The sequence below is a fragment of the Apium graveolens genome, chromosome 8, assembly GCF_009905375.1.
Source record: "Apium graveolens cultivar Ventura chromosome 8, ASM990537v1, whole genome shotgun sequence".
Taxonomy (NCBI): Eukaryota; Viridiplantae; Streptophyta; class Magnoliopsida; order Apiales; family Apiaceae; genus Apium; species Apium graveolens.
The window spans coordinates 247,237,827-247,262,859 of record NC_133654.1 but is presented as its reverse complement, the minus strand read 5'-3'; the positions used below and the strand labels follow the sequence as shown (position 1 = coordinate 247,262,859).

Here is a 25,033-nt window from a genome sequence, read left to right as displayed (position 1 = left end):
AGCGACCTACTTGATGACCGGAATCCGGAATTCACAATCCACTCGGTGCAAAATATATGACAGTAACTAAACAAAAAATCTTGAGAAGTTGATGTAATTTGTTGTTAACAGTTGGAGATACATGATTAGGGTGCGTTCTTTGGTGTTCTCTCAGATTCTTTTAAGGGAGTTCTTCCTGAAACAGAGAATCTCCTTGTTCATATCCACATCTCGAACTTGCACTCTACGATGTTGTATACCTGGGTCACATCTGTGTACTCTAGAGTGTTGTAATGGGGAGGTGTCGAATCATATTTTAACCCTAGTTTATGTTATCAAATCTGGTTTCTTTTAGAAAGGTTGATTAAGCCCTTCTTAGGAAAGTCCAGTAATGAAAAATGTTATAAAAACATACTTTTGTTTTAGAGCTCTGCACTTCCGTTCTTAAATTATTGTTTGATGTTTGATGACCGAGTTTAATTTTTAGATAGTTTTGATACATCTATATTTTATATTATAATAGACCAAATATTAAAAGTTTAGTAGTCGGTCGGTACTTGCTGCAATTACTTAATTATCCTTACTTAATTGTTCTGATTTTAATTATTGTGTCGATCTATTCTAATTATAATTGATATTGAAGTCAATTTCATTTGTCAATTTACCAATTTCAATTATATTTTATATCGAACTCTATATCACTATAATTTATGTTAAATTCAACTTCTTCTACCAATTTAAATTTTAATTCATATCGAGTTTTATATCATCCTAATTTATTCCTTCAGACTAAATTAAATTTAAACAAACTAAATATAATTCTTAAGATTTGGTTGATATATAATGAGACTCGGATTAATATAAAATAATAATATTATTAATCCTCCTAAAAGATTATATTAATAAACTTGGATAAACAAAATAATATATTTTATTTATCCAGGATAAAAAAATACATTATACAATTGATTCAGACTAACACAAAACTAAAATAAATATACAATTCGACCAACAAAAAAAACATATATATTAATTATTCGTTCTAAAACAAAATTATTATATTGATCCGAAATTTTTAAAAAAACTAAAAATAATTAGTTTGATTTAATCGGTGTATTGGGCATCGAGCTAAAATAAAATAATTAAATTACTAATTCGAGATAAATAATATTAATATTAGACTAAGTATAATTCGTATGCTATTCATGTGCAATAAAAAATCAAATTTTATTGAAAACATAATTTTTTTTAAAAACACTTAGAATTATCAATAAAACTATTTCGTTCAATTAGTAATATTGCTTTTTCAAATATCTTTTATAGAGTTATAATTAATCGATTAAGTAATAATCATGCTAAAATAATTTTTTAAGGTACCAACATAATAGAGACATTATATTTTTACCCTCAATAAAATAATAATTTCATTATAATAATATTTCCCCCTTACTAATGTTATCACTTTTAATAAGTTTAAATATTCTAAAAAGTTATGAATATATACGTTTATTTATATAATTATCATGAAGCCATATCATTTAAATTTTTAAATAAACAAAATTAGCAATTGAATTCAAGTATTTTTTTTAAATTATGTAATATTAAAAAAAATTTCTGTCATTTTAAGATAGTTTTAAGAATAGAGGAAAAATAAAATTTGAATCCTAAACTTTCCGATCAAAATATTAAGTTACTTAATTAGTTAAATGTCTATACTTGTAGATATTTGAATATGATAAGAATATATAATAAATAAATTATCAAATTAAATAAATGTATGAAATCGAAACTGATACTACGGAACTTTAGATACAAAGCTAAACAAAATTTACTCAGCAGACCGGCTAAACCAAATTTTTTACTTGTAGGATCTACATAAACGTCAATAAATAATATCGATATACCATATTTTTATTAAGGAATTTTTTTATTTCAAAAAAATTTATCATCTAATTAAAATATATTAAAAAATATATCTGGAAACTTATACAATAAATCTTTAATAATCAATCTTTAATGATAGAAAAGATAATACCCCTAAATCCAAATCGCCTATCCCCCACTTTAGATTCTACTGTTTCTCCAAATTCAACCTGACAATCACGTAAAATAATTAGTTATTTTAATATATGGGAATGATCAAATATAAACCAAATTCAAAATAGAAACTTAGAATTAATCTCAAATATTAGATCAACGTAATCTAATGGCCCTTAAAAGCACATCACCCAATACTCTGCACACTTTCACACCTAATTTTAGTTTTTCTCTTCCATTTTTAATTTGATTTTTTCCGTTAAACCGTAACTTTTTTATAAAATCCGATTTCACTCTATTTTTCTACATCTCTCAACGATCGATTTGCATACCATTATATTATATTTTGAAGTAATTTAAAAAATATATATGGTTCCTAGTTTCCATTTTAAAATTGATTTTTATTAGAATAGATCTATATATATATATATATATATAATTTCCTAGTATAAAAAATCAACCACCAAACTACATCCAAATATATATGTAAAATATCTAGAATAATAATAAATAAAAAATATATATAATGCTACAACGAAAATGAAAATGGAAAGAATGTCCAATATACACTATTTTACAACTCCAACTGCCCAAAATGTCTACTGGCGACACGTTCCGCCCAAAATACCCATTGAATAAGCATTCAGGACATGTGTATTCAAGTTTTTAAAAAATAACAAAGAATACGCAGCACATACATGCGTGTTTTTAAAATAATTTTTTTTAAATGGTTCACTTAAAGACAAAAGTGAATACGCATTCCTGTAATGTGTATCCTTGTTTTTTTTTTAAAAAGTGAATATGCATATGTAGAATGCGTATTTAACGGGTATTTTGGGCGGACACTTCCATCTATTGGGATATTTGTCCTCAAAATGATGGGTATTTTGTTTCTTCACCCAATGAAAATCTAACCAATGAGGCTCCTTTGGTTAGATAGTTACAGTAATAGAGAACAATTAACAAGGCTCTTACAATTGTCTCATACTTTAAAACAAAATATGTTACAACTTACAATAATATATGGAGTTAAATCTTCCACCTTAATATTATCCATTAACTTGTTATGTAACAATATGTCCACTAACATAACAAGATATATATATATTTTTCACCATGATAAAATCATCGGTATAAATGTCTCTTTAAGATACAAAAATTCATTATTATTATGAAATATACGAAAATCGTGCAGGTATTTCTAAAAATTAAATGCTTAACTTGAACACCAATTTAATTACCAAATTATTCATGTATATTAATATATTAAACACTCAGCCTCCCATATAAATTTAAATATAAAATTCTGACCTCTTAATAATCACATACAAACATTTGTATGGTATATAAATATCATGCACAAAATAAGCCCTGGAAAATGACCTACCTCTCGTGATGGTGAAAAGCCTTAAAGCAAATCTATACAATGATGAAGGAAAACCTATCCAATGATGAAAATTTGTGCTTTGATCTAAAGAACAGGACATTCAAATATATTATTTTTGCCGTTCTTCTTTGGTTTTCTCCAAATTCTGATTATACATGTTACATATATCTATTTCAATCTTATCATTTAACTGAATCATCTTAACAATTTTGATTGTTAACTTTTTTAAGAGAATTGAAAGATGGACAAGAGTTATGCGGCAAAATCACAACATTTCACCACTCCGTTAATATGGTATCTTCATTTCAATTCTAAAGTATACAATTATCTATTTTGCATTATAATAGGGAGGGCATTTGATACGTGAAGTTTAAACAATTTTTTGTTCAACAAGCTGAAGGAGCCGCGTTGATTATGGGTGGAGAAGTTTAAACACAATTTCTTAAAGAGAAAAGGGGAGGAGAAAAACACCAAATACTCAACGCCACTTTTAAAAAATATGGTCATCAATGACACTGTAGTACGTTATTTCAATGCGTTTTGTGTTAGTTTTGAAAACGTGACCGTGTTACATTTTACTTTATATTTTTTTTTATAAATACATCTATACTATATTATAATAGGGAAAATAGATTTTTTCGTCATCCAACTTATCTTGTTTTTAGAAACTTATCATTCAACTATTTTTTTTTTCTTTTACTCACTAATGTTAGGTTCATATTTGTTTTTAGTCACTAACGTTAGGTTCAGATTTGATTATTAACATTATGCCAATTTTTGGTAGCATTATTAAAATATAATGGTAGTCTGTAATATTTTAATAATTTGATATATATCTATATCTTTAAATATAGTACTTCATATGTCCCCCAAGACGTTTACCTTGGCGATGAGAGTTTGACAAGTATTTTAAGACTCCTAAAAGATGTAGTTTCATGAATTATTTTTAATTTTTTTTTTAATAATAATTTAACGTTTAAATTTTTATATACGAAAAAATCTAAAAAATAAGGTATAAAAATATGTTTGTAAGATAAATATCTTGTGAGAGTTGTTTTATTTAATACCAAATTTACATTATTACAACATTATTATATTTTTGTGTTTATATATATACTTGTTTCATAATTCTATTAGAATGGATGGGTTTATAGTTTTAATTTTGGGTCGGTAATAATTACATGAAGGAGTTGTGATTGGTGATTTCATTGAATTTTTGAAAGTGTGGTTTGGTAAAATATTGATATATAATTTTTTAATTTTTTTATAAGTACTTTATGATCAGTTTGTTAATTTGATTATATTGATTTTTTTAATTTCCCCGTAATTTTAGTACAGATTGCGATGCCTCTCCTTAATAATTTTGGTTTTGAGTTTTGTACTCCACCTAAAAAATAACAGACGTATATGAATTGATTTTATGCGTCTGTTTAGAATGTATATACATATGTTTTGACCAGATGTTTAAAACAATATGCGTATTTCCTATAACATACGTATATAATTCAGACATTATACGACTTCTCCATATACATCTAGCAAACTCAGACACATATAAATTCTCTTATAAGACACATATGACATTTTTTTACTAATTATTACAGTATTTTAATAATGTTATTGAAAATTGACAAAATAAAAGATAATCAAATCTGAACCTAAAATTAGTGACTAAAAAAAATCCAAACCCAACATTAGTGAGTAAAACAAAAAAAATTATAGTTCAGTGGTAAGTTTCTAAACACACAATAAGTTGGGTGACGAAAAAATTCATTTTTCCATTATAATAATCGCAATAGGGTATAACTTCGTTAAATGGTTATTCCCCAATTTTGGTTATTAAAATAACCAAAATTCGCAATAGGGTATAACTTCGTTAAATGGTTATTCCCTAATTTTGGTTATTAAAATAATAAATAAATAGTGTTATATATCTGTTAAACTACTAAATTGTTAAACTATTAAATATAGTTTACTTATCATACTAAACCTAAACTACGACCTCAATTTATCCTATTATTAAAAAAAATTAATAGTTTCCGCTAAACTACTAAATTGTTAAAATAACACACATAGACATAGTCTACTTATCTTAATAAACTACGACCACTGGTTATGTTATAATTTTAATTGTAAATTTATAATTATTCTGGTTATCATAATATAACATATATTTATATAAATATTTTAAAATTATAATATGACAAGATAAATAAAAATTTTAAATATTAACGAGAAACCGTGCATCGCACGTGATTTAAGCTAATAATTTTAAAGGGTCACATTCCCTGATATCTAGAGTACAGTTAAATTTTAAATAACATACTATTACATGAACATCAAATTTATATTTCAACGATCAAGATTAAAGATTTTTTTTTTCTTTCCTCTATAAATATTCGCTGAAAGAAAAAAGTTCTTTTCACGGATATTTATAGTGCAAAGGAAAAAATCCTATCTGCGAATTTTTATAGCGGAAGATAAAAAAATCCTTTAATATGGGTCCTTGAAATAAATATGTAAAGATTCTGGAATAATGTGTTAAATAAGGCTTATTTAACACTCGATTGTTAGGGATTAAGGTCCAACTTTAAATCACGTTTTGAGCCGCATAAACAACATCATAAACAACATTTGATGTTAAGTTTTTAATAATAAATACAACTTAAATTAGTTTTAATTAAAATGTTATATTTTTCATACATTTTTCTTAGATTTTTAAAATAATAACTTTTAAATTATTTTTTTAAGATTCAAATATGAGCTCTAATTCAACATTTTTTAATATTTTGAAGTTCAAAAATTTCTCATTCGGGTTTTCTAAACGTTTAGAAAATAAATAAATAAATAACATAACATAACGATTTAGAATTTAGGATTTAGGACCTTCAATTATTGACTATTATTAATATTTTAGGATTCATGAGTTATCAATTTGGGTTTTAAAAATATTAAAATATTTACATGTATGAATAAAATAGGAAAACCACTTCTTAAAATAGCAGTTTTGGCTTGAAAACACAATGTTATCTAACATTTTGGGTTAAAAATTAATGAATAAAAATAAAAACACTAATCTTGGTAGCGCTTTGAAATGATATTTGAAACAATTTTTTTACAAAATAATAATGAGGATCATCCCAAATAATAATATTTGGATGCAACATCAAAAAAATATTTTTCTCGTTTATCTTTTTTTAAGTAATAAAGGAAGCAATATGCTTAAGAAAGCAATATGCTTTGATTTTGACCTTATTAATTTTCAACCCGTTTTAGACCCAGCTCGATATGAATCTTAAAAAAGTGGCAAATTGTAATTTCACGTCTCGACCCGATCCGATCGGAGCCTTTCGGTATTTGGAACCCAATATGAAGAATTTTATAACACTGTTACATAAACCGGTAAAGTTGAAGTTGTCAAAAACCTTGTTCAGAAATGGGTTTATCTCAGTTCCTCCCTCGTGCAACAAGCACACTCCAAAAATCAAATCTTTTCATTCAAAACCCCAAAAAAAACCTGTTTCATTCCCACAAAATCTCAAGAAACTTCACAACAACCCATGAAACTTCACTAAAACCCCACCAACTCACTGATGCAAACACCCAAAACCCAGATCAAAAAAGCCCCCAAATCATTCAAGAATCAGAAAAAATCATCAAAATAGTAATGACCCATCATCAAAACAATAAAGATTCAAACTTTGACAGTGCCTTAGACTCAGTTAATGTAAAGTTATCACCTTTATTAGTTCTTGAGGTCTTGAAGAGACTTAACAATGCTGGTGTCTTAGCTTTGAATTTCTTTAAATGGGCTGAAAAGAAAAGTGGGTTTAAACATACAACAGAGACTTATAATAGTTTGATTGAATCTTTAGGGAGAATTAGGCAGTTTAAGATGATTTGGGTTCTTGTTAATGAGATGAAACAAAAAGGGGTTTTGAGTAAAGAAACATTCTTGATGATCTCGAGACGATATTCGAGAGTTAAGAAGGTTAAAGAAGCTGTGGAAGTGTTTGAGAGGATGGAAAGATTTGGGTTTAAGGCCGAATTGTGTGATTATAATAGGTTGCTTGATTGTTTGTGTAAGGCTGGTAATGTGGAAAGAGCACATGAGTTGTTTGATAAGTGGAAGAAGAGAACGATTGAGGCGGATGTTAAGACGTATACGATTTTGTTGGAAGGGTGGGGAAAGGAGCAGAATTTGTTGAGATTGAATGAGGTTTTTAGGGAGATGAAGAGTGATGGGCTTAAGCCTGATGTTGTGACTTATGGGATTGTTATTCATGCGTATTGTAAGGCGAAAAAGATTGATGAAGCAATTGAATTGTTTCGTGAAATGGAGAGGAGTGGTGTTAAGGGTACGCCTCATACGTATTGTACTTTGATTAATGGATTGGGGAATGAGAAGCGGTTGACTGAGGCTCTTGAGTTTTTTGAAATGTCGAAGGAGAGTGGTTTGGTTCCAGAAGCGCCTACTTATAATGCTGTTGTGGGGGCGTTTTGTTGGTCTATGCAAATGTATGATGCGTATAGGATGGTTGATGAGATGAGGAAATGTGGGATTGGTCCTAATTCTCGAACTTATGATATCATTCTATATCATCTTGTTAAGGCGCGGAGGGTAGAAGAGGCTTATGATATTTTTCAGAAAATGAGTAATGAGCCACTCTGTAAGCCGGTACTGAGTACATATGAGATTATTGTGAGGATGTTTTGTAATGAGGGGCGATTAGATATGGCAATCTCGATTTGGGATCAGATGAAAGCGAATGGTGTGCTTCCTGGGATGCATATGTATTCGACGCTGATTAATAGTCTATGCCATGAAAATAAGTTGGACGATGCCTGTCAATTTTTTCAAGAAATGATGGATATGGGTATTAGGCCTCCTGTGCACATGTTTAGCAATCTTAAAGATTCTCTTCTTGAAAATGGAAGAAAGGGTACTGTCCTGGATTTGATTCAGAAGCTTGACAATCTACGGAACACTCAGTTGGTTAGTTAACAAAGTTTACAGCTACTTATTACTTTTTCTGTTCCATAATGATTTGTTGATCATCGGCTTTTATCAAAGCTACGAATTGTGCCATAGGATTAGCAACAATTTGCAAATTCACTGGAAACTGAAAATATGAATCAATCATATGTATCATGGTCGAGTAATGCAATGCAGTTTTATTTGCTACCTCAAATTTATACAGAACTAAATCAGCGATACACGGGCATTATATGACTGCAAGTAATTATAATCTCAAAATTAATGAGGAGCTGATAGAAGAATTCTGATAGATGTCTAGGCCTTCGTCCAGGGCGGTCTCAACCAAGTCTGAGGCCCTAAGCGAATCTTAGAAATGAGGCCCTTATTTTTTAATATATATTAAATTAATTAATAAAAACATCCTTACATAATAAAGAAAACTTTTACAAAAATAGTATATTAACAAAAGATCTATGTTTTATGTTCTCATCTTTTGGAAAATCAAGACCAACTTCTCTGATTGGACCTTTCTCTACCATTAAATCTCTAAACTTAGCATCAATGTCTTTCCAGCATCCAGGATCATAAATATTCTCAGTTTGAGTACCAAAAAAATCAGAAACAATATATGAATTCAATTCTTTTTCAACTACAACTTGCTCTTCTACTACAGGGATAGTCACTCTTCTAATTCTTCAACATTTTTGTCTATATTTTCAAGGTTAACATTCTTTTCCAAATTTTCAACATTTTTATCTATATTTTCTGATGTTTCCTGGTGATTTTCTTGCTGACTAGAGACAGTATCTTTTTTAAAAAATTTATTAAGTGCTCCCTTTTGTGATTGAACTAATTGTTCCTCTTTTTTTTTCTTTTTTCTTTTATCATTACCATATTCATACTTTCTAAACATGGTGAATGTATAAATAAAATAAAAATAAATCTAGTAAACAACAAAACACAAATACTAATTCAAAAATATTACCTTAATATTGAATCTTGATAATTGATATGGAACTAGAAGATGAAACAATATATAACCAAGGCAATAAAAAGATTAAGGTGGCACTTTGGCCGGGAAAAGTTATGCACAATTGACAGGCTGGAGTAAGTTAGGAGAGGAGTAAGACGTTAGGTGCTTTTATGTTTAATTAAACTCCATTTTTAATGAACATGACGTTTACCAAGACATATCATTTATGGATGACACGTATTTGTCTTTCAAACTTCTTTAGGCATTTACATATTTTTATATTTGATTCCATAATATATGGTACATATCATAATAAACTATCTTAATATATACAGTATTTTTTATTACAATTATGATCATAATGTATATTTTTAGAATTTTGAACACATATTATACAGATATGATATATAATATTTATGATAACATAATAACAATAATTTATATTTCATAAATCTTTCAATAAAATGATAAATTACTTGGCTATTCTTATTATTTAAAAATAAAATGATAACTCAATTTTCTTTACTTTAATTAATTATTTTGAAAAAGTGAATACATTGCAAAAAGAATTAAAATTTATGTAGGTTTAAACTATTTATCCTTAGATTTTTTTGAAAAACAACACGTTTGATATTGGTATTAAAAAGCACATTTTTTGATAAACCGATAAGTCACAACCTAGGAAGCACGGACACTTCAAAAAGGGCGCCGTACACATGGCGGACACGCGCCCGACACGGCTGAATACGTGTCCGACACGCCATGTGGCGTGTCGACAGAAAAAGGCAACCGACACGCGAACTGACACGCGAACGACACGGGTTCGACACGCGACCGACACGGCCCACCGACTCAGCCCATAAAAAAAGCCCAAAATCATCTTTAAGAAGCCCAAAATCTTTTTTTAAAAGCCCAACTCATCTTATATTAATCCTAATTTTGTGTCTCTCTCTCTTTTATAACCCCCCTCTTCATCTTTTTTCTGAACACAGAACCCTATCTTTATACAATCAAATATATACATACATCTATCTATATATATATATAACACGTATAGCTGCTGTTGTTTTATAGATGATCATTTGAATGAAAATGTAGAATAGATCTTCCACTAGTTTATCAATATTATGAATGAATATTATGAAGGAAACTCTATTATTATTATGAATGAAGTAGTTCAATATTTGACATATACAAATCTTATATTTTTTATATTTTTATTACTTTTTTTTTGCCGTGTCCCGTATCCAGGACACTTCGATAATTGACGTATCCCCGTGTCCCGTGTCCCGTGTCGCAGTGTCGGTGTCGGTGCTTCCTAGGTCACAGCAAATATAACAACAGTTAAGTAATAGTTTTGAAAAACTAAATTGCACACGTACCACAAGAGTATTATTGACATTTATTTTTTCAATTTGGTAAAAGTAAATCTAGGTTATATTTTCTAATACCAATTTGATATTATTTTTTTTTGGAGAATTTTTCTATTTTACATTTTTTACCTAAAATAATTTTCTTATAAAAATAATTAATATTTATATATATATATATATATAAAAGACAAAAAATATTGGGGGCCCTTATATATGCAGGGCCCTAAGCAATCGCTTAGTTGGCTTTACTGTTTAGCCGGCCCTGCCTTCGTCAAAAGCCTCTGTTCCTTTCAAGCAACTCATTGTAGTGCATTTAGGAATCATACACACAACTTCATCCTAGTGCATTTTAGGAAACATATACACAACTTCATTCCCCATGAATACATCATCTGATGGGGTTACATTCACACTAAATCCTTGCAAGCAAGTATGCAACTACATTCCATAATCAATTTTTATCTGGATCAGTCCATGCAAGCCTACACGGAACAACAAAATATAGTCCGCAATATCACCAGCACTTTTTATCATCACCTCATAAACTAGAGCAAAAGCTGTAACCTTCCGATTACTTTAAAATACTAGCAATCGTAAATCTAGGAATGACACCATCACAGGGTCTTCTCTAAACTCTCGACTAGGACCAGAGCCCCTCCATAAACTGCGGAAGTTATGCTTTTAGCAAGTTGGTTGACAGTTATAATTTTGGATTTCCTCAAAAAATTGATTTTACATGCTGACCAGCAGTTTTTTTGTAAACAGAAAGTACAGCAAATCACTTTTTTTTTGTTTTCTTTTATTTTTAATTTTAACAATATATTGATTTGTTAAAAATCAATCTGTGGTGAAATAATTTCATATGATGTACTAAAAATAGGTTCATAATTGAACATGAAAACATTCAACAAAAAATGTGAAGTGCAAAGGAAGTACAGACTGCCTAAGATAGTACAACATGCTATGGAACTTGAAACAATCTGCCCTCAATATTCGATATCAACAGAAGTTTGGAGAAAATACAGGATAAGTTAAATTCTACAAAGCTAACTTCTATGTTTTTACGGAGAACAGCTTCTGCTTAATTTGGATCTCAGTCTTTTTCGCTCTTCCCACTGTCTCTAGCTATATATACAGCAGCTGTAACAAGCACAGAATCAAAAGACTCTATTAAATGCAAGAATCTGGGTGGAACTTTTTGTTATTTGGCTCTCCAATACCGCTTTTTGTGCTATCAAAATCCAACTAAAACATGAGGATGATGATATACCCAAGACATTGTGACAAACAATTTACTGTCGTTTTTAGTCAGCGGTATCCACCAGCAATGACATATAGATGCATTGAGAAACACAGGGTAGGAACTGAACACTCTTGAAGCTATTCAGGTCATTAGCCATATTCATTACTTGCTTCTTGTATATTTGGTTCATCTTGGTTTTGCATATTGGAATTCTTTTCAAATGTTTACTGATCTCAGTGCTCGAAATTTGACAGATAAGAGTCGCATGATACCGAGAAGAGTTGCGTGTCCAAGAATAGCTGCAAAGTTGAAGATTAGGTTCTCAGATTATATAATAAAAACTTTATACAGAACAAGCAGAAAGGCAACTTTGTGAAAAAAGATTACAAGATATTTATTTAAAAGGGACTCTTAAGATTTGACCCTAGTTTGCAAGAATGTTGCATACTCAGAGGATTGGAAATTATTTTACAAGAAAAGTAGTAAACAGACCTTCATGAACAACTGGTCTCTACTGGGAAAGGAAGCAAGAAAACTATCCTTCAAAAGAATAGAAACCTGCAAAATTAGATTGATATGAATAGTTCTTTGGGATTATATGGCGCAGAGTGCTTTTACGTATTTAAGGTCTGGTACTAAAAGTGGTTTCACTAACCCTGTCATTGTTTGCCCGTACACTAGTGATTGTATGAGATCTCAAATCCGTACAAAGTGAGTACAAGTAGCGCCTCAAGACAGCCAGAAATTGTCCAGCAGCTTCAGCCTAAAGTTTTAACTGACATTACTACCTGATATTTTAGCACCAAAACCTATTTTCTGATGTAGGTAGCACCGCAAAGTAAGCTTATAAAGGAAAATCAAATTCATAAAGGAGACATTTCATTAAAAATAACAATAAACCAAAGAGCGCCAAGTTTAGTTCCAAATACCAACACTGATTGTTAAAACGAGATACAAATCACTTTAGTGATCAATCTATATACCTCCGTTTCATTGTAATTGTACACTGGGCGCTTTTTAGCAATTGCTTGTTGCTTTGACATTTTAAAATAGATTGGCCCAAGTTCAGAAATAAGATCTTTATAATCTGGAAGTGCAGGTAACTTGCATGACTTCACCTGCATGTAGAAAGAGTAAATGCAAGTTTATCATATGGCAGAATATTCTGGGTTAATGAACATTTTAACCTTTAAGTTTGACACAGATTTCGGCTCTTAAAGTTAGGATGTACACAGTAGAGAGTAGACCACGAGGTTCACAGAACAGACAGATTATGTTAAACATACTCACTGGAAATATTGGCGAGTGATTAAGTTTTAAGAAATCTGGGAGAAAGCTAAGAGTATCTAAAGAAAAAGAAAGAAATAGAAGCAGAGGATAGGTACAAGTAGATTTAGTCTTCAAAAGTAAAATCCATTCGACTTGTTCATTCTGTCAACTTTCTAGTCAAGTGTCTACTGTCAACATTAGCTAACTTTAAGAATTGATGCCTATGCAAGAGAACTAGAAATTCAATATTTCATTAAACTTCATGAGCTATTGAGCTTAAAAGAACAGGGACACAATATATTGCTTTTGGACAAATTCAAAGGCTGAAAGTTCATTTTTCTTAACATGAAATATTGATTTTCAGATACAAGTATAATAAACCTGGTCTTTGGCCACATCAACGTGAACGAGATTTGATCTTTTCAACTTGAAGTCAGTTGGCACGTGCTGCATTCCAACCTACGAATGATAGAAAGAACAAGATACCTTGAAAATTGTGCTCACATCTCAATGAACATGAGTGTTTCTATTCACTTGATTAATCAAATAAGTTTGTGTTCAATGTTGTGTATTTCCAACATGTTTATTAAGTTCTGCAATTAGAATTAATACAGAACAAATCTAGAATTCTAGGAAATTGTGAAAACTAAAATTGGGAAACTCACAATAAAAGGAACAGGAGCATCAAGGAAATCTTTCATCTTTCCTGGAAGAACCTGCATTAAGGAAACTTCTGAACAAAAACAACTAAAATAAAACTGAAAAAATTAGGAGAAGTATAAGCAGAAAGACACGAATCGTTGCAGAAAGCAGTCTGCTTCAAGTTCAACCTACTGGAAGAAATAAGCTTTGCCATTGAAAAGGTCGGATTATAGGAATTATAGATAAGACCGTAGCTGATAGAACTCCCTGCATGTTTTGCACAAGTTACCAATTCAGTACATGTCTAGACATCAAAATTTTATTAAAAAATGGAGTCACAGATGAGTTTGAATGTAGCAGAAAGACTTTCAACAAACAGCACAGATTACCAGGTTTGGACAGACAAACAATACTTGTTTTTCAAGTAATACCCCTGTCAGCAAGGTCAAAATCTGAAAGAAGATTATTAATCACATTAGAACATGAAAGTGAACTGTATAAACCACAGTCGAATGATCAGACATGCTTTACGAACGCTTAAGTTATTATCTTTAATGCACCAATTTGGTACAGCATGTAGATGATACTATAAGGGTTTTACAACATCAACATTACATTTTCAAGAGAAAGAGCTCGACAAATTGCAGCAGTTGTCCATATTGAGAGTGCAGCAGCTTCCTCAGCAGCAGCTAACCTCTTATTACCCTTGTTAGACAGGCATGTAAATGATCAGCATAAGTGTACATATTAGATATATAACCAACTAGTCGCTAGAGATTAATCGCACCTCTAAAGCACTTAACTTGTCCCATTTTGTATGATTTAAATGCTTCTCAGTTTGTTTGAGAGCAAAAACAGAAGGTCTTTGATATTCGACCGTTTGTAGATGTTCGAGCGGTTTAAAAGTTATTCCCTCTCCTCTTTCAGGAAAATGTGTAGAATAAAAGCTGTATACAATCTGAAGAAGAGAATTATTGTTCTCCTGTAATTGAAACCACATAAATAGTAAGACGCAATCTGAAAAGCAATCAAGTTACATAATCTAGGAATTTATAGTCAACTAGCCTTGGCCCGTTCCAATAAAGCATCTTCTCTAGAAACTTTGCCATTGCTGCAACTTAGTTTTTCATCTTCATCCATGGAGCTTACTGAACTGTCAAAAGTACAAGGGCTTAATCCTGTAGCGTAAACTTTACAGAAAAACAAATTGTAACTTTAATAAGACAATTTGAAACAACATATAACTGCACATTTTTAATCAACATGCAACTTGAGCAGAGTTAAAAATAAGATTCTCATACAACTTGATATAAGGTAAGATGGAAGATGCAATATAGTCAGATATCAATGACGGAGTCAGACTTTAACGATATAAAGACAAAAGTAAATAACAAGCTCTTGTAATTTTACCACCTGATCAAGGATTCAGAATTTGCAAGATCCATCACATACATCCTAGGATTGGCACATGTTACAACCTCCGACTTTTGTTCAACATCCAATTCATCACGGAGAGTTTCTGATGCGTCGGAGGTGTTATCATCAAGACTCTGCAAATTCTTTCCACTTTCATTAACTATTTCCGGGATATGACTATGCTCTGAAGTCTCAGTAGAAGTGCTCTCTGAAGAGCGATGTTCCCCTTTGGATGAGGACGAGAATAACTCATCATCTGAAACAATACCCACAGAAGCAGCAGTGAGGGCTACAGCATTATCAATAGGTATTGCAGTAGCCATCCAGTCAGTGGAACAATCCTCTTCAAGAGGATCATCATTCTCCTTTTGATCATTAGACCTGGATACTGCTGGGGCATAATCATGAAGACTCGCATAATTAACAAACTGAGTTATCCGGGTCAGTCTCTCTTGTGTAACTATACTGCATCAAGGTAGATTACATTAAGTGAGTCCTATGGTATTCTGACTCTCCAACATATCTGTCCTCACCTCAGAGAAGATTTGAAAGCTTTAAGATGCTAACCTTTTTAGCATCTCATAATGTAATTCAAAGAAAGGCGCTCTTGTTAACACACAGTAACAGCGAGGAGCAGAAGTCAAAACACGACTACGCCCTTCATAAGAACGAGAGTCAGGTGTTGAGGCCCCTAACATAGTGCGCGAAGTAGGCGGTCTCTGTACAATTTCTTTTACAAGCAAACAGACACCATAGAGTGTTGAATTGTCTGCAGCCTGATTATAGGAAAATAATTTCTTGTGATCAAAAGAAATTCATTGTATATAAGGAGGACTGATATTATTAATTATCCTGGAGAACAGTCAAAGAGGCATCTTGATGAAATGCAAGAATAGCTAATCACATACTAACAGGTAACTAGTTTACCTTGACCAGATAATTAAGTACACCATGACTAGTTCCCTGAATGAACTATCCATGCTTCTTAAATCTCCAAAATCCAATCATGTTCATTATGGGGTTTGGAAGAGGTTCAGGCAATGGGAGGATGATATCCATCTCTTTTGTGAGGGACCTCTCCTCATAGGTCATGGACTTATTAGTAACACAAAATATTTTTGTTGGCAACATTGTTAAACAAACAGTTTTGTTAAACCTCATACAATCTTAGGGTCTAACGTCTACAGCTTAACCAAAACTGCAAATCCTATTCAAATGGCAGGCCAAAAGATATTTATTAAATTGAAGCGTTTGTAACATACAAATTCTGTCTAAAACCAAAAAAGTGTAGCAGGAGCAGAACAAAAAAACAGACTATTTAATTTACAATAATAACTCGATAACCTCCCAAAAACTAGCTTCCATTCTTGATATAGAGTAGATATTTTCCAGAAACGCAAAGGTTGGCAAGCAAGGCACATTAATGATAATTCCAGCCAATACTACATTTTTTTGATGAAATTGTGTAAATATGCTGCCAATTGAGGAAGACTAATCAATTTTAGGTACTTCTTCAGTAAACAAATTTTGTAAGTAAGTTTTAGTCAATAATAGAAGTATTTTCCAGATCTCCAAACTACTAAATAGCACAATGATATAGTTCTAGCCTCGGATATTAATTAATAACAATGCGAGTCTGATTTACCTTTAGTGAGAATACAAATGATAAGTCATCTGTGCTCAAATGTTCCTGCATATCATTAAAGACATTTCTTAGCTCTAGAAAGGTCTACAATCAAGCATATCTATCCACGCACTGTTGAAGGTCTGCTCTATTGTTCTTTTGTAAGCATAAACACAATTCTGGAAGTGCCAAAGAGAATCAAAATAATCAAGATCATGTTTGATTGACATACCTGTCCAAAAACAATTTCATTCAGCTCACTTAACGATGGCGTCCTCTCCAATACACGTGCCTAGATAGGAAACAGAAGATCACACAACAGAAGATATATGCAGCAGTGGAAGGCAATTATTTTCATACTAGCAGTGGCATGAGAAAATATATGTAATGTATTTGGAACTTGAAAGTTTTTCACAAGAAAAAACACTAGAAAGTAAGTAAGAAGCAAAATTTATAAAAATGAAAATTAAAAAGAAGCCATTATAAAATTAAAACCCGATCTATTGCTAAAGCTTAAACTGATGTCTCGTCGTCCAAATTTATATCAAAAAGTCTCTGCATGTAGACATGTCAACTCACACATAAGAACTATTTCTAGATATTCCAAACGCCAACACTGTTAAACTGCTTCCAGATGGGTGAGCAAAGGGATCATGTCAATTTTAATGTCACCATACTACCTTAGCATGAAACACAAGAAGTTCACAACAGGTAAAACAATCAAAGTACCTCTTGCAATATTATGACCTTGGATCTTAAAGAAATGGATTATGGGAATTTTAAAAGAATCACAACACTAGTGTGTAAAATTGTGAGTCAAATTATTAACCATTCAAATCCAAATGTTAAATTGTGTGTTTTGCTTCTGTTGTCAAGAAGTAGAGATTTAGTACATTGGCACTTAAATTCAATAAATAACAAATGATAAACCATTCAAATCCAAACATGTAAATTTGGTCATTGTATACCTCTGTTTTTTAGAATTAGAGATTTAAAACAATAGCACTTCAGTGAATTGAAGAAATAACAAACCTTAACACTGTTGGGAAAGCAAAAAGCTGCTAAGTCTTTTTGACTCATGGGTAATCTCTTCCCAGGAGGATACTCAAACAAAATCTGAATAATATAAGACAAGGGTGATATTCAGCATTTGGAAGTTACATTACTATACCAAAAATAAGAACAGATGAGAACAATGTTTCAGTATCCATTCGAAATATAACCAGGTAAAAACCAGGGGCGGACGCAGGAATGAAACCCGAGGGGGGCCAAAAAAATTATGACATAAAAAAATAATATTATATAATAGGAAAACAGTTATATTAGTATTATATCAGTATAGCACAGTACTAATATTATATCAAATGAGTTGAAGCAAATAAAGATAGTATTTTTAGAGGCGTGGAATTGACACTTCTGCTTTCGTGTAAACTTGTAAGTGAGCTTTCTCTGTCTTAATGTTATTGTTTTGTTTCTATGTATGGGATATATTCAGACATATGGGAGGGGCCAGATCAGTGTTCTACAAACTATCTGATGAATAAGGTGTAATGGTGTTATGGTATCAGGGGAAAGTGGGGGGGGGGCATGGCCACCCATGGTCTTATGGTGTGTCCGCCCCTGGTAAAAACTCTAGATGTAAATTCTCCCGGCAGAGGAAAATGTGACAAACCCTAAATAGATATACTGAGACAGTGACAAACAGTAATCTTACACCGGAAAATAATAAGTTTTCATTCAGTAGAAAAGTTATTTGGGATAGCATTCCTAACAACCTAACTGACCAACTGAAATACTCTCAGTCATTCTATGCAGAACCATGAAGAGTTATGCAGAACAAACTATATAAAACATCACGTCAGAAAACAGAAATATTTAAATTACAAAAGCAAAGTAGTGATTAAGTGAAATAACTTGCCTCAGGTTCCAGTGATGGAGGCTCCAATTGCTGCATCGTCTTAGGATCAGGCGCCTCCTTCTTTTCATTGTGTGATTCCCACTTTTTCAGTCTGGCATATGCGGTTTCCACAACCTCAAGATTAATATTTGGATGAAGACCAGCAATTACGAAGTGCTCAAAAATGGAGCTAGGTTCATTATATATCAAGTCCTACAAATCATTTTTAAGATAATGAAATTAAAAGATTTTCGTTAAAGCCAAACCCAAGATTTTTACAAAAAAGTTGAAGTGCACAAGTAATTGTTGTATGCACAAAGAATTTTAAATATTAGTGTAATTGAAAGCAAAAGATGTTACTCGAAAGCTGGAAGGTTCAATGTAAATATTTCAGAAATATTAATTTGGTATAAATAAAGCGGAAGCCCTACATGACATGAATATAAAGAATGTTAAAAATAAAAAAAAAATTACTAAAAGAGACAAGATTACCAGTTTCCCGAGGAGGTGGTTATAATTGACAGTTTGATTATCCTTACTACATATGCATACTGCTTTCCTAATGCGTATCCAGTTTTGTTAGAATAAAAATTCAATTTTTTGTATGTTACCCAAACTTTAGTTGCGTATCCACTTTTAACGGGGGGAAAGTTAATAAAGAATACCTTATCTGTTTATGCGTAATAGTTGGTTTCTTTTAGTATGATACCTCAATTATAAATGCGCATAATATGCCACCCCATTCACAAATGCGTAACCAATCCGTTATTTTCAACCATCAGTCGCGAGAATTGTTATTTTGATTATTGCTGCTTTAAAACTGGGTATTATCTCCTTCAGCCACATAAATAAGCCAAGTATATCTATTTCAAACCCTTTTTTTTCTTGAGCTCAATAGCAACAACAGTACTTATTCTTTGTCTAAGAATATACAACCTGTTGGCATTATTCGAACCAGGAAACCATCAGTAACAGTACTAGAAGTTAATATGACTAAACAACCCAAAAAACAAATGTAGCATTTAATACAAAAAATTGCATTTTCATGTAATTAATACTGTTAACTGCTAGTTGCACATAAACTGAAAGGAGAGAACTACAGATTGACAGGAAGTTTCATATACTGCTATCAACATTCATGCATTTATTAAAGAAGCATCATAGTATATATAACACTAATAAACATTCAGGTCATTTAACTCAACATACCGAGGAACCTGAATGAAGCCGATACCATTGCCGCTTTTGGTCAGCCAAAATTTCAGGATTAAAATTATAAACGTTGCTTGCATCTTTACCCCATTTGAAAGCCTTTTGAACATGAGATTTCCATTTCTGGAAAGCAATCCCACGCCTGTTCCCACTACCAGATAATACCTCACTCTTTGTACGCCTGTGAACTGGTCCTGATGGTGGTAGGCTTAAACTGCTCACATCACTTGGTAGTCTTGATATCTTCCTTGTCAAAGATGGATCATTCTTTAACATCCGAGTTGTTGTCGAAGATGAATCCTTCTTTGACACCTGAGTTGTCTTCGAAGATGGATCCTTGTCTGACGCCTGACTTGTTGTCATTGAGGGATCCTCCTTTGACACCTGAGTTGTTGAAAATGGATCATTCACTGATTCCTGAGCTGTTGTCAAAAATAAATCATTCTGTGATGCCTGAATGGTCAAAAATGAATCCTTTTCTGATGGCTGAATTGTCAAAGATAGATACTTCTCTGACCCGGGAGTTGTTGCCAAAGATGGATCCTTCTCCGATGCCTGATTAACTGTCATAGGTGGATCCTTTTCTGACATCGGAGCTATTTCCAAAGATGAAACCTTTAGAAAACCCTGAGTTGTTTTCGAAGATAGATTATTCTCTAATGCCTGAGTTTCCGTCAAAGATGGATAATTTTTTAACCCCTGAGTTGTTATTGAAGATGCATTTTTCTCAGATGCTTGAGTTGTTGTCGAAGATGGATCATCCTCAGACACCTGAGTTGTTGAAGATGGATCCTCCTCTGATGCATTAACTGTCAAATATGGATCCTTTTCTGGCGTTGGAGTTGTTAAAGATGAAACCTTCTTTGAAGCCTGAGTTGTTATCGAAGATGGATCATTAGCCTGAGTTGTCTTCAAAGATGGATCCTTATCTAATGCCTGAGTTGTCGTCAAAGATGGATCCTTCTCTAACACCTGAGTTCTTATTGAAGATGGACCATTCTCTGATGTCTGAGTTAGTTCCTGACTTGTTGAAGATTGAACATCCTCAGACACCTGAGTTGTTGAAGATGCATCACTCTCTAACGCCTGAGTTGTTGTCAAAAATGTATTCTTTTCTGACGGATGTGTTGCCAATAATAAATCCTTCTCTGACACCGCAATTGTTGTCAAAGATGGATCCTTCTCTGATGCCTGATTTACCGTCAAAGATGAATCCTGTTCTAACGCTGGAGCTGTTTTCAAATATGAATCTTTCTCTGATGCTAGAGTTGTTGTCAAAGGCGAGTCCTTCCCTACAGCTGGAGTCATCGTCAAAGATGGATCTTTCTCATGCTCTTTTGAGTCTGTTTCCATCTAACAATCTGTTGCAGCCTGGTTAAGAAAACAATCAATTGCAGTCCTTTTGGAAATAAACAAGTGGCAAAACTTGACCGCTAACATACTCTGCAAAACAAAACATAGTTATATAATAATGACAACAGCCACATTTCATTGAAAATTGCAAATGTGTTTAGTTCAACCATTTACAGAACTTTAACCAGAGATCAGGCATTACACTGTAAGGATCTTAGTTCACGGAACACAGTCAAAATATAAAATCTTTACGCCTTGGAACATATAAGACACCATAAACCAAGGGTGACAAAAACACATAACAAGGAATCTGCTAAAACATATGACGACTTTCCTACATTTATAATTTTCAACATATACCGTATTTTGCACATGTAAAAGCATGCAGGAATTTTGTTAATATTTCGACATGAATCAAAATTTTAGAAAAGATCACATACATGACAATGCCAAGAGTACACTATACCATAAAAATTTCAACAATAATCACTTGAGTGAAAACAATTACAAAACCTGAAAATTAGTGCTGGCGTGGACTACTAAACCAAAGGATATGCTATACTACAAAATGGTAATCTAAAAAATAAGAAATTTAGCCAAATATCTACATCATACTTCAAGTTCAAGACAAAATTGAAATATAACTCAAACAAGGACAAGTAACTTTAACTGCTTATAGTTTCTTTTCCTTTCCTTGCACAGCCCATCTGGGATAAAAATCTAACCAAATTTGGTAAACAATACATAACCCATGCATGCAGTTATTTTATCAAAAAAAAGTAACTTTAAATAATTAAAACCATCAAGAAAACCAACAATATAACCATCAAGAAAGCCTGAACCTCTTTACAACAATTTGCAAAAGTTCCAAGTCTCAACACAGAATATAACTGAATGTATAATTCAAGAAAAGCCCAAATTTGAGTTGAGAATTATAATCTGATCAACCCACAGAAAATAAATTACTTTAAATTTAAACAACTAATGGTTCCAACTTATGTGCAAAAAACCCACAAATTTGTTGGCTTTTTTCCAAACTATAAAAATAAATGAGTGAAAAAACATAGGCCAAAATGAATAAATATTTATTTACATAAGCATGAGAAATGGAAATTTACCTTATACCAGGATGATGATTGAGGAGATGATCAAAAAAGAAATGTGATAATCGAGAGAGATAATATGGGAATCCCCTGTCGTCCTCTTTCTACCTCATGTCATGTATATATTTTGCAGTTGATGAAAATTCTGATCAGTTTTTCTTAATTGATGATGGATTTAATCATGAAAATTGCTATAATGTATTCTCTGAGAGTTCTATTTTTCTATCAAAAAAATTATATATATAGGGTTAGGTTCTATGGAGTCCCCTATTTCATTGGAGTCCTTGGAGTCCATATATGTTCTGCAAGTAAAATATAGCTTAAATTATTGCAAAACGTATTATTTTTTGAATGATATTCTACAAATATCACAATTTTATTGAAAATCTTGCGGATTGAATAGATTTTACAAGTCGAATGTTGCAAAACATATTATTTTACAAAACATGTTTAGTTTGCGGAACATAAATGTTCATGTTGCAGAACATACAAATTATACTTGCAAATATATGATATTTGCACGATTTTATTGAAGTAATGATATTTGTGAAACATGTTTTGCAAGATAACACGTTTTAGAAGATATTTTATTTGCAGAATATAGATGGACTCCGAGGACTCCAATTAAAAGGTGGACTCCATAGAATTTTACTCTATATATATATATTAATTATTGAAGATAAATTGAAGTAAATAATGCTATATTATTACGAGAAATTATCAAAAGAGAGGGAAGATCTATGGATACCACATTTTTATCGGAGATCTTGGAGACCATCTATGTTCTGCAATCAAAGTATTATGAAATATATTATTTTTTGAAGCATGTTCCATGAATATCACTGATTCATTAAAATTGTTGTAGATTGTTTAAGTTTAATAAATATAATGTATATGTTCTGCAATTTTAAACAAATGTTCCGCAAACTAAACAGGTTTCGTAGAATAAAAATTTTTGTGATGTTCTACATGCGGTACATGTATGATATTTAAGATCTTGAATAAAATAATAATCTTTGTAGAATATTATTGGCAAAATAATACGTTTTATAATATTTTTATGCAACACTTTAATTGTAGAATATAAGTGGTCTCGTAGTCTTTAAAAAAAACGGGACTTCATAGAACTTGTCTCTATCAAAATGTTATTTTAAGTCTTGATACATCTTTTATTATACAGACCGCTAAATGTACTAAAATTTTACCGCCTACAATAATGGGAAATTACAACAACCCTTTCTCATTCTTTGTGCATCACTTAAAAATTAGTGCATTTAATATCATCATTATTACATCTTTACATGTATCTTCTTTAATCAAATTAAAATGTTTAATAATGAAATATATTTTCTTCAGTTTATGGACAAATATGTGTGACTATTTTAAATATTTTCAAGAATTTTAGCAACGAAGTTATTATATATAATATTGACCAACTTAACTATATTTGTAAAATATAGTTCACGATTCTATTTTGGTGTCATCTAAAACTAATTTGAAGCATAAGATTTTTAAATTTTAGTATTTGACTATTATTTTTCCGTCACACTTATTTTTTTACAGTTAATTTTATGATGGACATGATTAATGTGTATATAATGTATAATTTAATAATTTATTTCTAAATTTTCGGTTTTTGAATGAAATATTAATATTAAATTTTATTTAGAACATTTTCTTTGAAATAATTAATGGAACTATATGAACCTTAAAATACATGTCAAATGTTCTATCCGCTGTCAAACTGATAATTCGGATACAAATCTAACCATTTCCATATATTTATATGAAATTGTCGGATTCAGTTCGTTTTATTTTGAAAAGGACTAATATTCGCTTTTGTCGAATACGAATATAAATATTTCGGAAGAATATCAATTTTTTGTATTTTTCTAATAGTCGTACTCAAGTGCAAAAATCTGGAACGACGGAGGAAGTAATAGTTTTTGAAAAATGTTTGTACCCGAATTTTTATGCAATACTATAATTTGGTTTAACGGCTATCTCCTAATTTTGGTTATTAAAATAAATAAATAGTGTTATATATCCATTAAACTACTAAATTATTAAATTATTACACACATCGTCTACTTGTACTACTAAATTACAACCACAATTTATCAATTTATCTTATTATTAAAAAAATAAATAAATATTATTATATATTCACTAAACTACTAAATTGTTAAATTACTAGATATAGTATACTTATCCAACTAAACTATGACAACATTTTATCCTATAAGTTTTTTATAAATTTACATTATTTTATATTTATATTAATAATTTTAAAATTTTAATTTAACATGATAAATAAAAAATTTAAATATTAATGGGAAACCGCACATCGCACGGGATTTAAGTTAGTAACATTAATTTGAGAACAAAGTTATATTTATTACATAATTTTAAAATATGATTTACTTCAAAATTTCAATAAAACTATTCATGCTATTTTAGTTCACACTAATTATGTAGCAAGACAATAATTACTGATTTTTTTTTGCTAAGTAATAATAACTGTTTTTATTTGTAAATTGTTGTAAT

At 31.0% G+C, this 25,033-nt stretch overlaps 2 protein-coding genes across 5 annotated transcripts; one reads left to right on the top strand and one right to left on the bottom strand.

Annotated features, from left to right (window-relative positions):
- The first annotated feature begins 6,787 nt into the window (after positions 1–6,787).
- LOC141678814 (uncharacterized) lies at positions 6,788–12,455 on the top strand. Of its 3 annotated transcripts, XR_012557916.1 has the most exons (3): positions 6,788–8,399; positions 11,608–12,115; positions 12,225–12,455. XR_012557916.1 is itself a non-coding variant. In XM_074485218.1 (2 exons), the coding sequence occupies exons 1-2, from the start codon at positions 6,840–6,842 to the stop codon at positions 11,617–11,619; spliced, it is 1,572 nt and encodes a 523-aa protein (XP_074341319.1). In that variant the 5' UTR covers positions 6,788–6,839; the 3' UTR covers positions 11,620–12,194. The 3 variants fall into 3 exon arrangements, 2 of the variants coding, with proteins under 2 accessions (XP_074341319.1, XP_074341321.1); XM_074485218.1 differs by lacking the exon at positions 12,225–12,455 and having other exon boundaries at positions 11,608–12,194; XM_074485220.1 differs by lacking the exons at positions 11,608–12,115; positions 12,225–12,455 and having other exon boundaries at positions 6,788–8,636.
- On the bottom strand, positions 12,133–22,631 carry LOC141678813 (uncharacterized). 2 transcript variants are annotated; one of them, XM_074485217.1, is made up of 19 exons: positions 22,502–22,631; positions 20,028–21,473; positions 18,840–19,031; positions 17,954–18,037; positions 17,154–17,213; positions 16,943–16,987; positions 15,865–16,073; positions 15,295–15,762; positions 14,947–15,034; positions 14,669–14,863; positions 14,497–14,586; positions 14,271–14,333; positions 14,074–14,148; positions 13,905–13,955; positions 13,621–13,698; positions 12,954–13,088; positions 12,626–12,733; positions 12,463–12,528; positions 12,133–12,269 (listed from the first exon to the last, which is right to left on the bottom strand). In XM_074485217.1, exons 2-19 carry the CDS (start codon positions 21,381–21,383, stop codon positions 12,204–12,206), a joined length of 3,429 nt encoding a protein of 1,142 aa, XP_074341318.1. In that variant the 5' UTR covers positions 21,384–21,473; positions 22,502–22,631; the 3' UTR covers positions 12,133–12,203. The 2 variants fall into 2 exon arrangements, 1 of the variants encoding a protein (XP_074341318.1); XR_012557915.1 differs by lacking the exons at positions 12,133–12,269; positions 12,463–12,528; positions 12,626–12,733 and having other exon boundaries at positions 13,029–13,088; positions 14,070–14,148.
- Positions 22,632–25,033: the final 2,402 nt, after the last annotated feature.